This window comes from Nomia melanderi, chromosome 12 (genome assembly GCF_051020985.1).
Source record: "Nomia melanderi isolate GNS246 chromosome 12, iyNomMela1, whole genome shotgun sequence".
Lineage (NCBI taxonomy): Eukaryota > Metazoa > Arthropoda > Insecta > Hymenoptera > Halictidae > Nomia > Nomia melanderi.
The window spans coordinates 12,114,880-12,130,423 of record NC_135010.1 but is presented as its reverse complement, the minus strand read 5'-3'; the positions used below and the strand labels follow the sequence as shown (position 1 = coordinate 12,130,423).

General features: G+C 49.6%; 2 protein-coding genes across 5 annotated transcripts in view; one reads left to right on the top strand and one right to left on the bottom strand.

Annotated features, from left to right (window-relative positions):
- The window catches only part of LOC116424060 (uncharacterized), a 203,627-nt gene that overhangs the window by 22,400 nt on the left and 165,683 nt on the right, over positions 1 to 15,544 (top strand). The gene's annotated exons all lie outside the window — the stretch shown is intronic.
- The window catches only part of LOC116430304 (uncharacterized), a 57,097-nt gene continuing 43,743 nt past the window's right edge, over positions 2,191 to 15,544 (bottom strand). The window contains exons 2-3 of the mRNA XM_076372736.1: positions 13,549 to 14,676; positions 2,191 to 12,425 (exon numbers count right to left, since the gene is read on the bottom strand). Coding sequence (XP_076228851.1) covers positions 11,422 to 12,425; positions 13,549 to 14,676 — 2,132 coding nt within the window. The 3' untranslated portion in view covers positions 2,191 to 11,421. The remainder of the gene's footprint in view (positions 12,426 to 13,548; positions 14,677 to 15,544) is intronic.

The window sequence follows — 15,544 nt, the reverse complement described above, 5'->3', positions numbered from 1 at the left end:
AAAAAACAAAACGGAATAGGGGTTTGTCTCTCGACGCCCAAGCGCCTCAGGTTTTATTTCGCAAGTTTTATTCGTATAAAAAAAAAAAAATAGAGGAGACGGTGAAAATGAGAAAAACAGAGAACACGCTCGGGGCCGCGCGCGGGACTCTCGCGATCGTTCGCTCGTCTTGCGCGCGACTTCGATTAATTACGATCTACGCGGCGCGCGGTTCGATCCTCGCTTTGGCAACCTAAGTGTCTGCACTGGTCGAAATCCGATCAAAAGAATACATCGAATAATTACAATCGAAACAATTCGAAGAGAATCCAAAGTGACGTTTCGAAATTTCCACGGGAGAATGAAACCGTGTAGAAAGGTTGCCAACGCGAGGGTCAACGCTTCATTTACCGGCAGATTATTGATAGGTTTTTTAATGACTGTCTTATACCAGAGGGAAATCTAAAAACGTTCTTGAAACGATAGTCTTAATGAAAGTAATCAGATTACGTTACCCCGAATGATTGATTGAATCCGGATCGCAATCGTATTAACGGTGAAACGCTTATTAACCCTTTCGAGACTGTTCAGGCTGATTAACAAGCGATCTACTGGAATTTCTCGCTTCGTCGTGAACGGACCTTCATTAATTTCAGGAACGCACGGCGCTGCTACAATTTCTCAACGTCGAAAGATCGGTCGACCGTGAAGCGGCCGTGTGGTAACATCATCGGTTTTCGAAAAACTGGTCTCGAAAATCCGTCTCGAAACGGTTAAGGGATCTTTACGGGCTGATCGTGAATGTTCAATGAACTGTTCGACAACTGCCGGTAAATAATGCGTTAAGACGCATCGCGGAGCTGCGTCGGGATTAGCGAGGGATCGAGGGTGGCAAGGTGAGCAGGGTGCTGGGAGAACAGGGGGGTGTCCCGGCGACGGATCGAAACGGAACAGGAATTTCTGATGGTATCTTCGGGAGAGTCGGGTTCGAGACACCGAGCCCGAACCCCTCGCCTTCGCTCGTCAGTCACAAAATATGAGGACGAAAGAGTTTCGTCTTTCCTCCATCTCTTTCTCTCTCTTTCTCTCTCTCGCTCTCACTCTCGCGTGGTTTCCGCCCCCCTTTCGCTCGCTCCCTAAATTTCCACTAATTAAGAACGTCCGTCGCGCGGTGGTGTTTCACGTTTGATCGGACAGCAACGAGACCTGGACCTAGACTCGACCGAGTTAACAAAAGTAAAACAAAAGGAAGAACAAGGACAAGGTAAAACAAACGTAACGGGAGCGTCGTGAACCGAGGAATCGGAGATCGAGCTTAAACGATCGAAAAAAGCGAAATGAGAGTGCGCGAGAAAATAAGGTTTCATTCAAATTTTATTGCGATCTTGTTCTCTCTTTTTCCGTCGTCTTCTGATTTTCGTGAAATCGTTGCGCAAAGGTGTACGCGCGTACTCGTCCCGTTTCGCCGTTCGTCACAGTACATCGAAGACTGATTTAAAGCGTCGAATTCCTCACGGTCTCGCGAACTGTACAGGGAGAGGGAACGGAAAAAGAGAACGGGCTGCGCTGGATACGTCGAAACGAAAATCCGTCGATCCGCGGGAACACGCGGAATCCGTGCGATTTAAGGACCGAAAGGAAAAAAGAACAGAGGGGAATAAAGGAACACAAAGAGGTCAGTCTTGGCTCAGTGATTCGCTGCTCTCGTGTATATTATAAATCGTAAAAATAAAAGGGATCCTCGCGCCCGGCCGTGTTTCGCCGGGTGATCGCCTCGCGCGCGTACGCGTGTGTGCGTCTCGCATCCTCGTAACTCCCTTTTTAATCTGTTTTTTGTTTCTTCCTTCGTTCCCGTTCCCACGCTAACATCGGTTCCTCAGTCCTCCCGCAACCCTTCTACATTTTACGATCGTCCGCGAGTTGTCGGATGAGTAACATATACATATATCCATATAAAAAAGAAAGAATCTATATATATATATATAAATAAATCGCGACCTACGCGTGCGTTGAAACGGCTAAGTACACGCGAGAACCTGATTCCGCGGGGACCTCGAGGATTACAAAATGGCGGGGGTAGAGACGCGCACGGACGTCCGTCGAGTTTGAAAATTCAGAGAATGAACAAAGGGGGGAAGCGCTCGAGCGAAAGAGAAGAGCGGAGATGATCGATAAGAGAAACGCGACTTCCGGTTGTCTCTCGGCGCGTCCTAAAAGCGATCTCGCCCGACGAAACTCTCGCAACGGTTTCCAACGCATCGTGTCACGATCCTAAGTGTACGTATGCGCATCTGTAACGTTTATTGCACCTGCATCAGCATCGGAAACATCATTTTCTCTCTCACTCTCTCTCTCTTTCTTGCACACGCACAGCACACACACACACACACACACACACACGCTCTGTCTCTCTTAAAGCTAAATTTTGAAAGCGAGATCTCTCGAAGGGTGTCGGGGCATGGTAGGGAAGATCGATGGTGTACGAACGAGAAACCAGACACACCTAGCAGCTTCGTTCAAGGTTGATCGCCGTGTATAAATTAACAATAAAGAAGACGAAAAGAACAAAAATAAAAAAGAAACACGCGAACGAGAAGGAAGCGTCGCGAAGGGTTCCTCGTTACCGGGGGAATGCAGGAAGACGAAAAAAGGGGGCGAGTATGAAGGGAAACAGGGAGAACACGAACGCGGAACAGGGAAGGGCGCAACTAGAGAGTAATCAAGGGGTGAAAAAAAAAAGAAATCCGGAGAGAGAGATCTATCCGGGTCGCGTCATCCAGTCGCGAGGCTTGTCAGCCCTGAGTCTTGTATAAGGGAGGGTAGAGAGAAAATATATAATATTAATAATAATAATAATAATAATAATAATAATAATAATAATAATAGCAATGAAGATAATAATAAAAAAAAGAAGGGTAGAAAGAAAACAATAATTTACATAATCGTTAGGTAAAATATATATATATATATGTATATGTATATATATATAGAGCTTAAACCTAATTCTATGTTGAGCATTCGGTGGACGACACGGATGACGCGGCCCGCCTGCGCGACTCTCCTCGTCTCTGAAAGCACACAACCGAGTAAAAAGTATTCATGATTTCCGGGGGATGACGTGATAAAAATTACAAAATTACAAAATTACAAAATAATAATTAATAATAATAATAATTAATTAATTAAAATTAATAATTAATAATTAATAATAATAATAATAATAATAATAAAACAAACTTGGAGAAACACAAGATCGCCTCGCACGGTGTTCCTCGTCCATTCCGTTTTACGTATACAGACGCACGTCGGCGGAAGTTCCGTCGCCGAGAAACGTTGCGAGCCGTTCGCGCGTTCGATCGATCTCACCGATCGATCGAGCGTGCTTGGACTTCCCTCCTGTCACGATCGAACGTGCAACAAGCGATAAATAATAATAATAATAATAATAATATTTATAATAATAATAATAATAATAATAATAATAATAATAATAATAATAGTAATAAAAAAAGAAGGATCGAGGAAAGAGAAAAAGAATATGTATATAATATATATAATATATAATATATAATAAATGCATCGGTAGTCGTTGAACAAGAAAAAACAGTCGGTTTAACAAGTTGGCCAAGAGGCGGCCGGACGACGTCGGCAATCGCGAAATAGTTATTCGATCGACGCTGCGAACGCACGTTTTTTCTTTTTTTCCCCCCCTTCCCTACTCTCTTACTCACTCTCTCCCTCTCTCTCTATGTATTACTCTATCTCTACCCTTCTCTCTCTCTCTCTCTCTCACTCTCTCTCTTTCTCTTTCTTCTCCTTTTTTCCTTTTGCGCCTCCTTTGCCTCTCCTGCGAGAGAGCAGCAGCTCCGTGCCAGTTCCTCGATCCATCGATCGTCGAGCGGCGTCGGCGTCGGCCGCAACGGGCACAGCGTCAACCCCGTAAGAATATCTCGAACGGATAAATCATTCGAGAAAAAGGGAAAAAAAAGGAAGAAAAATAAAAGAACAACGGTTGAACGGCCGATAACCACGGGGCGAGAGACGATCCACGGCGTCGGCTTAAATGTTAATCGTTAATCTCGCAAACACTGTACACTATTACAATAGAAAAATCGCTTCTTATAAATAAAACGTATGATAATAAACATCGTATACATGGGCGCGTCGTTAGAACGTTAACATCACCCCGCGGATCATCCGGATCGTCCCGCGACTCCTCCGCGATCTTCATCTCCCGTTTCCAACCCCCCTCGCCGCGATTCGGTTTCTCGCGCTCACCCCTCTTTTTTCTCTTTCTTCTCTCTATCATCACTTTTTCTTTTGTTTTCCATCTTTTACTTCGATCTCTCGCCTTCTCTCCCCCGTTTCTTTAGTATTCTTTTTATCATTTCCTATCTGACTTTTCCGCTTTCCCTTTCCTCTTTTCTTCGCCGCTTTTTTTTCTAATTTTCCCATCTTTAGTTTTTCCTTTCGCGCGCTTTCCCTTTCTCCACGGTATCTCCAATTTTTCTCATCATTCGCTAATTTCTCTCGCTTCGTCTACCCTTCGAGTTTTCGATATCTTTTTTTTTCAATTTTCCTCATCTTTTTCTCCGATTTGTCGAATCACGTCGCGCCTCCTTTCGTACATCACCGAATCGATATCACAGTGCGCTTGGCCGCGTGTCCGCGGCGATTTTCCCGCTCGTGGAAACATTCGCGTGCGTGCGTGCGTGCGTGCGTGCGTGCGTGTCTTGTCGATCGAAATGGCACCACAGAACGCACTGACGTCGTCCGACCACCCGAAACCAGTTTTCGCGCGGCAGTTCGCAACGAGTTCCGCGGGGCCGGGGCACGTTCTACACACGGAACATAAAAACGTAAAAAATATAAACGCGTCCCTGTTTGCAGTAGTCGGGCCAGATCAGCTGGCCAATGAAATTCTTCTCTTCGATTTTTGCAAATTCTTTTGCAAAATCTATAAAATATATATATATATATATTTATATATATATATGTATATGTATAATATTTATATAAACATGTGACACGTTCGGTTGCATATATACATTCATATACACGACACGAACGATTATAAACAGTATGTAAAAAAAAAAAGAAAAAGAAAAAAAAACCAATTCTTATTCCGCGGGCACACACTATAAATATAGTCCGTTATATTCTATAGTATGCAGTATGCAAACGTACGTATATACGCGTCGTATGTATCATATCACACGGTCGATTTTGTGACTGCGAGATTAAGAGTATGATAACAAAGCATTAAGCACTGGTACTCGATTAAAATCCGTTCAAAGAATATAGAAGGAAAACGGTTGCCAACGGTGTCGGGCGTGTAGAGTACGGTTTCGACTAATTAAAAAAAAAAAGTACAACAATAGAATAGACAAGAAACTCTATTAAAAAAAAAAGAGAAAAATAGGAAGAACTAACCACTGCATTTTATGCAAAACATCTCTTTCTCTCCCGCACTTTCTCTCGCTCTCTCACTCTCTCACTCTCACTCTGTCGCGAGGAGACTTAATAATAGTTAATAATTAATAGACGTAATAGTGATGATAATAATAATAAAAATAATAATAAGATATGAGATGATATATCGTGAACGACGAGCTAGAACAATAAACAAGATTCGTATCTACACACTCTTTACAACGACAGATTCGCTCGTTCTCTTCTCTCCTCCCCCTCCCGCCCCCGCCAGTTAAATCCCCCGGCAGTTGATCGAGCGGACGTAAAAACCGCGACGCGTGTGTCAAGAGTATTTTAGTTTCGAATTGAATTCTGGGGCCGGGACACGGCTCCGCATAAATATACCTTTTATTATTTCACCGGTGCTTCGGATAAGTCCACCCTCGACCACTTCCTACCCCCCTCGCCGAGCCCGTGGCAATGTTTTCATTGTAATTTTCGTTCTGACCACTCCCCGCAGGTTTCGTGATCCAAGGAATTTCATGTTTGCGCGCGTTGCTACTAGAAACGTCTGCGAATCCTTGTTTCTCGCGAGAAAGACGCGAGTAACGTTTTGTCTAGACAACCGATCTCGTACGTTAACACTGGAGTTATTTAATTTATTTCGCAATTATTGACGTCGCAACAGCGTCAGATACCTGAAATGATTTTAAACGAGGTTCACTTGATAAACGTCGATCGTTAATTTTTAGGACTAGATATTAATCATATAAACGCTTCGTAGTGCGTTAATGAAACGAAAATTGCATAGAATTGCATAGAATTATATAAAATGAAACGAATGCACAAAGTAGAGAAATGTTTCTAAAAATTTCAGAACGCTTTGTTTCGAATATTTAATATCAAACTCGTTGAAACGACAATTTTGAATGCTTCCAGCCCTTAGCTCCTCAACCCTTGTTTCTATAAATGTCACTTTAGGAAATGTTTATCTGACGCAAAAAAATCCGCTGTCTAGTTACGTCGCAAGAAACGCCGATGGAAGAAGTCTCGAGGAGATTTGACGTTCGCGTGGGTTCGAGGGGAAATGAAAAATTCTTGGCGCGTTCCGCGCGCGTAGGTGCGTGGCCGTTGATCGTCGTGACGCGCGGAACAAGCGTTCCGCGTTCCGCGACAGGTCTCCCTCGCGAAATTCCGATTCGATTCGTATACGAGTTCTCGCGAAGAAATGATTGTCTCGGGGGAACGGAACGCGGCGACGATCGCCGATCGGCGCATAACGGAGCCAATTAACAGTGTCATTGGCGAGTCGTGTTGCGTCTCGTCGCGGAAACTCCGCGTTGAATTATTGCGCGCGTGTTTAAGGTTCCTCGGGTAGAATTCATGAAAACTGAAATTCAGAAATTCCGTTATTTCGATAATAACCCCTCGCCTCGTAACATAAATAAAATTTGCAAGTATAATCAACGAATCACTTTGTATTAGAATTGAACAATAACTCTCCAAGTATTTAAAGTATCCAATGAATTGTCTGACAGTAAAATATCCTTGATCCGAAAATCGAATGATATATCTGTGATCAATTAATAATCTTCGGAATACTTTATCCAGAAAATAATTAACAGTGATTATAAAGGGTGCAATTTGAAAAGCTAGTCCCAGAACAGGGGGTTAAGGATCGATCGATTGAAATTCGCCGAGGAAAGAGAAAGAGAGACATCGGAAACCGTTGGAATATTAACACGCTTAAACAGCCGAGAACAAGAGGAACGCCGACTTCCGGTGTCCCCGTTGGTGGTCCGAAGCACCGTCTCCGTTTCGATGTTCCTCGGCGAGAGCGCGGGAAAGAAAGAAGAAAACGAACGAACAAAAAGTGTACAACGTCGACGAGGAACGATCGACGACGACGACGAACAACCACAGGGTCGCTCGTCGGTCCTCCTTTCCGCGGTTTCCGGCGCACCTGCACGTCTTGTTACGCACAACCCCCCACCCCGCCCCAACCGGAATTGGCTCTGAGTTTCGCATTTTCTCCCCCGTATCGAATAATCCTCTTGCTTTTTCGTTCGCGCGGTCCCGCGAACGCGATATAAGTAAACCTCTGATAATTAAATAATGAGTCGATTAACGTGACGCCTGACGACACGATCCCCCCTCTCACCAAGTTCCTACCCCTTAATTTATCATCCCGTTTTTCGTTTGTTCCTCCCGTCGGTTTTCCATCGTGGTCTTCGTCCACTTTCGCCGTTTTCATTTTTTTTTCATTTTCTCTCACTCTCTCTCTCTCTCATACACACACAGAGACACATGCATTCCATTCCTCATCATTTTCCACGCACGTTTCTTGCTACCCCCCGCCCCCCACCCCTTCCACTTGCATCGGAGTATCGATAATTGCAGTTCTTGAATATAATTATTAATATACCTTCCTAAAATACGGTCAAATCACTGCCGCGAGCAGCAATTCCGAGGCACTACGAACAGGCCACAGAGAATATGGCCGCACAATTATTTCAATCTTCAGATCATCTCTGTGTCTAATTACGATAAAAGACTAACTGTAGAACGCCTAATATATGTATAATCGTAATTATCTATACGCGTACGTATACACGGATAGTATATACGCATACGCATACGCGTATATATTTTATGTATCTCGTCATCTATAGGTATAGATCATCAATAATATGTATATATATATATATGTACATATAATAATCATAATATATATACATATATATATATACACATATATATATACATATATATTATGTGTAATGTACAATAATTAGAGAGATCACACGTCTTAATATAGAAATTTAAAAGACTATTCTCTAGTACGTTGAAATTTCCTCGTATCCCTTTTTTTTCTCTCCTCCTCGTCCCCTCATTCTTTCTTCACTCTCTCTCGTCTCGTCTACGTTTCGTTTCGTTTCTTCTCTTTTTCCCTCTCAAGTATTGCCACGAAATGAGATCCCCCCACCCCTTCCCTCACCCACTCGGTCTGCTCGCGATTCTTCGTGTACCGGGCTGTTCCGCGACGATGATGTTCATTATTATTATTATTATTCATTATTATTAAATTCCGAATGAGCGGACTTCGACGAGGGTCCTTCGAAAGTCTTTCCCTCCTAACCTCAACTTCCCCGTTCCACCCCGCCCCCTCCACTCCTCCCTCCAACCCCTTCGCGTTCTCTGCTCGTCCGTTCGTCATTTTTTTCTTCTTTTATTGAGCTACTCTCTATCGACTATACCCTACTGATTTTTTTAATCCTTTGCTGCTACCCTAACGGTGTCTCAGCCTTCTTCCACGTTCCCTCCTCGTCCCGATTTCACGTGTTTCCTTTTTTCTCCATTCCCCTCCTCACGCATTCGCTCTCCGCTCCTCCTTATCGTCACGCCTCTTATCCTCTATCATTTACGTATCAGCACCAATCTGATTTTAAAACCGATTCAAAATATCATCGTTATAATTAATAGAATAATATATATATATATATATATTTATATGTATATATATATATATACATACATTATGTGTGTGTTTGTATCACGCGTGTACACGTATATGTGTATATGTATATATATATATATATATGTATATCTATATATATTTATATATATATATATATCTTCCACATATACGTGTACACAGGCATATATTTAACCTGTCGTATAAATATACATTCAAATATTACTATAGTATACAAGAGTCGTAACCTCTCCCGTGTCCCGCGCTAACTTTTATATATCGCCACCGTCAACTTGTCGTACCGAAAGCTATGGCTCAGCACACGCGGCCCGATGCCGCGCGTTCGTCCTCGTAAATCCCTACCTAATCTCTCTTCTTCTTCTTCGTTTTCTTCCTCCCCGTCCCTTCTGGCCCCCTCTGGATCCGCAGATCTCCCCTCCCCTCGCCGTCGCTTTTTCTCCTCGTCTTTCTACCCCCGAACCTTCACCCGACTCACCCTACCACACGTTCTCCTCTTTTTCTTTATCTTCGCTTTCGTTTCACTCTCTCCCTCCCTCTCTCTCTCTTCGAGGTCCTCCGCATCTTCCCCTCTTCTTCCCGTTCACCTCTTCGTTCCTCGTTTTTCTCTTACTCTTCTTTTCGTTCCCGTATCCCTCGGCGAAACCTACCCACTCGCGTCCCAACCCTGTGCACGCATTCGCATCTCCCTTTCGCACGGATTCACGCGCCACTCACGCATATTTCAATCTGCCCGTCTCTTTCTCTCTCTATCTCTCGTACACATGCACTCTCATTCTCTCTCTCTCTCTCTCTCTCTCTTACACGTGGCGTTTCGGTTTTTCTGTTTCATTCGTTCTGCTTGTTTGTTCGTCGGAACGGCTTTACATATTTACAGACATTCTTCTCGTGGTCGTGTGTTCACCTCCCATCTAGAGGTATCTTTCTCTCATCGGGTGTCTTCCCCATTCTTCTTCGTCTTCTTCTTCTCCTTCTTCTTCTTCTGCTTCTACATCTTCTTCTTTCTTCTTGTCCCTTCATTTTGCTTCTTTAAACATAGGCAAGTTAAATATCGTATCACAATCGTTTGTCAATTTTCCTCTGCTCCTCCCCTGTGTGTCTCCTCTTCGGCAAGTGTCGCAGTCTGCTCGCATCTCGGGAGCGTGTCGCGTCCCCGGACGAGCTCGGGCTTGTCCCCGAACCACCGAAACCCTCTCGAGCTTGCCCGAATCGTTCGTCCTCGCGTGAGACGAGAACTCTCGCGGAGAAGCTGTGCCGTGCGTTGACGAACGGTCGGCGCCTGGGAGGACTCAAGAGCGCGACTGTGGACTGCCGGTGCATTGAAAGCCGATTCGTTTTCATCTTGACGCGAACGAATTAGTATGACCAATTACAATGTGCGACGGTTTCAGCGGCTAGCGAGCTAGAGCTGAAAATAAGTATGAAAATGGACGTGTTCGACCGATTGGATCCCCGTCTCCCCGAAGCGCCGTTCGCTCGTCAACGCACCGTACACGCGCGTCGATGACACGGTCACAATTCGTCGCAATATAAAAAAATACGTATCGAGGGTAATAGACGGGGCAACTCTTCGTTGGCTTTGATACGCACCTGTTCTTCGGCCGGTCGGCCGACGAGCTCGACGGAACCACGGGCAACGATATCCTGTCCCGCCGTCCTTCCTCGTCCAGCGTCAGCTCGCAGGACCGCGGCCGTTAATCGTTCGATCTATCGCATTCCTAACCGGCGGCCGGGTCCACCCAGAACGAGAAATCGACCGATCGTCCGCTTACCGTCCGCCGATCCCCTTTCCGTCGCTCCTCGCGAAGTTCGAGGCCAAACCTGCAGGCAGTCACGGTCACCGTTTCACGGGGACACGAGCGAGATGTCGCGTCGCGAGGACGGCAGAGGAGAGTCTCGTTCTTATCTCTCGCGAAAGGATCTCGAGCGATCGGCCGAATCTCGTCCCGGGTGGCAGCGGCGCGCATCCTTCCACGCGGAAGAGTATTCGCCGGGCGACGTCGGGGGGGCGATCGAGAGGGACGATAACGGTTATCGGTGGACAGGGTCCGGCGAGCTGCGGCGACCGGGAACGGGTCGCGGCTGGAAGACGAAAGACGGGGGGGACGTGTGCGTCGAGAACGGTAACCACGCAAATGAAACGCCCCTACACAACGATTTATTATTGCACACCGTCGAGGTGTCCGCCTCGACGCGGAAGGAAGAAGACAACGAAGAAGACGCGAAACGCCGGGGGCGACCGTCGAGCTCCCGGGACTATCTGCCGCGAGAACGTTGCTGCTCGGCACTCGGCGCCGCGCGAACGCGGAAAGCAGCGGGGGGACCGCGGAAAGGTAACGAAAAGAAAGACCCTATTAAATGCACGGTGAATGTCACGGGTAGTGTTGCTGGATCGGCTGCTGGCTGGTGGTGGCGCATCGGTGGGACGCGGCGACGCTCGACGCCGTCCCGGCGTCGGCCTGTAACGCGTGACCGAAGCATCGCTGAAACCTCAGCGGTATTCCTGCTTGCTAGTAGGCGGCAGGATGGACGGTTAGTCACTGGGGCGGCAGGCCGGTTGGCGGCTTGAACTCGCCGGCGACGGACACGCCGTTCGCCTGGCCGGGGAACTGCGCCGTCGACACCGGCGGCTGATGGTTGAACGCGGGCGCGTAACACTGCGGGAAGTACAGCTCCGGCTTGACCACCGTCGGCGTCAGGCCCCTTGGAACGGGGACCGGGCCCAGACCGGCCGGCGTGCCCGGCGGTTTGGTGTCGCTGCTCGAGTTCCGGCGCACCTTCGCCGCGTGCGGGTTCATGTGGTTGTCGATGTGCTTCTTGACCTCGGGCTCCGTCGCGAAACGCCGCCTGCAGTTCGGCATCGGGCAGCAGAACGGCCTGTCGCCCTGATGGGTGCGCGTGTGCTGGTCCAGTATCGCCTTCTGACGGAAGTCCTTGCCGCACTGCTGGCACTTGTACGGCTTCTCGCCGGTGTGGATGCGCAGATGCTGGTTGAGGATGGTGCGCTGGCGGAAGTTCCGGCCGCAGTAGACGCAGCCGTACGGCTTTTCGTTCGTGTGGATGCGCAGGTGTTGGGTCAGGTGGGACTGCTGCCTGAACCTCTTGCCGCATTCCGGGCAAGGATACGGCCGGGACTCGATGTGTATGCAGCCGTGCTGCAGCAGGGTCGACTTCTGCTTGAACTCCTTCTGGCATATCGGGCAGCGCACGTAGAGCGGCATGCCCGCGGAACGGCCGTGCTGTATCACGTCCGGCAGGCAGCTCTTGCTGCCGCCCTGCTGCTTGATGTACTGTAGGGCGCCGAAGCTGCCGGTCCCGCCCGCGCCGAATACCGCGTGGTTGCCGCCCTTCGGGTCCTTGAAGTACGCCGGGTACTGGATCGAGTTCGCGTCCGGCGCCGGGCTGAACGCGCCCGACTGCGTGTCCGTGTCGCCGAACGTCGACGCCACCTCCTCCTTGCCCTCCTCCGGCGGGAACGGGACGTCCTGCGGCCAGAGTGTCGGCGTCATCCCGTTCTTGAAGATCAGATGCGGTGACACGTCTGCAACACGAAACAATAGGGGACACGGTTCATCATTCGGCTGATCAGCGAACCACCGGCGCGTCTCTTGGAGGATCGTTTCGTTTCGCGGTTCGTCTCGGTTTTGTTAGTCGGCCGGCCGCGATGGTACCGTGCCGGCGGCGTACGGGGAACGCGGCGGATCCTTGGAAACCGGAAGCCGGATTCTCCTCGCGTCTGCGATGGTTGGTACCGGGTTCGTTAATCGAGCGGCAGGCGCGATAGAGACAGAGATAGACAGCGAGAGGCAAAGACGGAGAGACAGAGATCCAACGCGAGCGGAATCGTAACGCGATCAAGTCGGGTTCGCCTGAGATCCACCTCCTCCACCTTCGCGAGACAGGACGCGTTTTAATGGGAAGACTACGGAGAAGTTAGGGGTGAGAGACGTTAGCAGCGGATGCCGGGATCGAGACTCTGTACGTGTTAACGGTTCCCGTGTACGCGACGCGAGCAGCTTCGACGAAGATTAGAAAACGGACGAGGGATCGGAGAAGATCGAAGGTTGGAGAGAAAGACGGGGCAAAGGTAGGCTCCTCTATCTCACAGCTCACCAGGACTCTCGCGTCCAGCTCAACCGTTCTGATTCTTCGCTCGAGAACAACTCTCCACGATCGGTTCGTCGCCGATCGTTCTTATATTTTGATCTGCGGATCTCTCGCGAACCAGCGACCGCGGACAGGCGGGTCTGTCCGCGTCGCTGTGGATCGAGCTAGGACAAAATGCGGGAGAACTGAAACGGGATCGAAGAGAAGAGATAAACGAAAGCGGGGATGATCGTTAGTTGCGAAGCGAAGTATGCTCGAAGGAAGAAATGACAATGAAGAGAGCAAAAGAAAGAGAGAAAGAGAAAGAGAGAGAGAGAGAGAGAGAGAGTAGACGATGACGGTGGCGACAGGTGAAAGAGAACACGACGGCGACAGTAGTCCGCGATCTCAGTGACACATCTAATGATGACGGTGAAGAAGATGGTTATAAATACGATGGTGGTCGTCGGTGGCGGTGGTGAATTACAAGTAAAAAACGGTAAGAAACCGGTGAATGGGGTCAGTGTGGTTGTGGTGGACGCCCTCTGGGAGTCTGGGAGGCAGAGAGAAATGCTCGCCTTGGTGTGTGCGGACGTGCTGATTCAGGATCGCCTTCTGACGGAAGTGTTTTCCGCACTCCGGACATTGGTATGGCTTCTCACCCGAGTGGATGCGCAGATGCTGGTTGAGGATCGCACGCTGCCGGAACGTACGCTCGCAGTACACGCACGCATACGGCTTCTCGTTCGCGTGTATGCGCAGATGCTGCGTTAGATGCGATTGTTGCCGGAACCGCTTCCCGCACTCCGGGCACCCGTATGGCCGACTGTCCGTATGGATCCGCTCGTGTTGCAGCAGTGTCGACTTCTGCTTAAAATCTTTGCCGCACGTCAGACACTTGAACAGCCGTAGATCGCTGTTCGCCCCTTTCCCGGACTTGCCGCTCTGCTGGACGATGTCCGGCAGCCCGGTGGACATGTTCGGCGCGCCGGGGCTAGCGTATTGGTGGGCGTCCAGGCTGGGCCCGCCGTCGCCCTGGCCGAGGGACGTCAGCATCACGCCCGGCTGCTTCAGGTAGTGCAACGCGGAGAAACCGCCAGGCGTGAGCATGTGCGGCGGCACGCTCGGCGACGGATGCGGCCGTGCCTCTTTGAAATAGTGCTGCGGGTACTGCTGCAGCTCCCCGGCGCCCGGGAAGCAATCGCCGCGGTCGACCTCGTGCGGCGTCAGTTGCTGTTGCGGCGAGTGGTCTTGCTGCTGTTGCGTCTGCTGCTGTTGTTGCTGTTGCTGTTGCTGTTGCTGCTGCTGTTGGACCTGTTGCTGTTGCTGCTGCTGCTGCTGCTGCTGCTGTTGGACCTGCTGTTGCGTTTGCTGCTGCTGCTGCTGCTGTTGTTGCTGTTGCTGCGACGTCGCCTGGCTCGATTGTATATCGTCGTCGGGTGGGGTTAAGGCTTGAGGCTCGGGCGGCGCCGAGGGGTACGGCGAGGGCACGGGAGAGGCCAACGAAGGCGGGGGACCGCTTTCTCCCTCGACTGGGGGACCACAGGCCTGCTGTGGACTGCCGGACGAGGAGGAGCCCTGCTGTTGCTGTTGTTGCTGTTGCTGCGGATACAGTCCCCCGTCCTGGAGAGATCCCGGCCCCGGGCCCCATTGCCCCTGGGGTCTCTCCATGTTGTCCTTGTATAATACGTAGGGCGCGCCAGTATCTGGAATCAGACAAGTCGAACGAACCTTTATCGATGCGTGGCCCCGTGGAAAAGCGAACAACGCGTCGCCCGAACCGCCTCGCGCCGTTGCCAACGGCCAGGATCGCCCCCGCGAGACTCTCTCTCGGCCTAGATCATTTCGCATCGCGCGGTTTCTCGATCAAACGGATTTTCGTATCGATCATCGAGAATCTACTCTTTCTATCCCAGCTCACGGGACGTTAACGTCAACTCGGACCCTGGTACCGCTACCCTAGATCGTTCGCGGAACCATCAACATCAGCGACCGCTCGACAGATCCGTCTAACCCGATGGATCGGTAACGGAAGCCCGGCTCTATCGTCAGGCTCGAGCACTCCGGCTAACGATCGCTGCATACGATGCTGTACGAGTTAATAGTACCCGCGAAGCTTGATACCTACACAATCCATTTGTAATGGGAACCGCGGCGAGGGGGGCGCCGGGCGGAAGGGGAGCGGACGGAAGGTCGATGTTTATTCGTACTTCGCGAGTCAGCCGACCGGAAGAGCGACAAACCCCGGCTGAATCGGCTTTTTAATCGGCTAATCGGGGAGCCGGGCTGCTTCGGGCCGACGAGCGACGACTCCCGGACCTCGACGCGAAACATTGTATCGGGATCGCGCGCTCGCGGCCGTGTACACTTTCTACCCGCGTTCAATCGACCACGTTCCTGGTCACGCATGGTCAGATACGTCCGGGCCCGAGCGTTCGCAAGTTCAACGGCTGTTATGCAGGTCGGATGCACGCGGGGATACATGTTCGCGCGAATGATTTATGAAGTGTTCCGCCGTATCTGCGACGTCGAATCTCTCGTTTTCTTTCTCTCTCTCCGCCTGGCCTTCCGCGC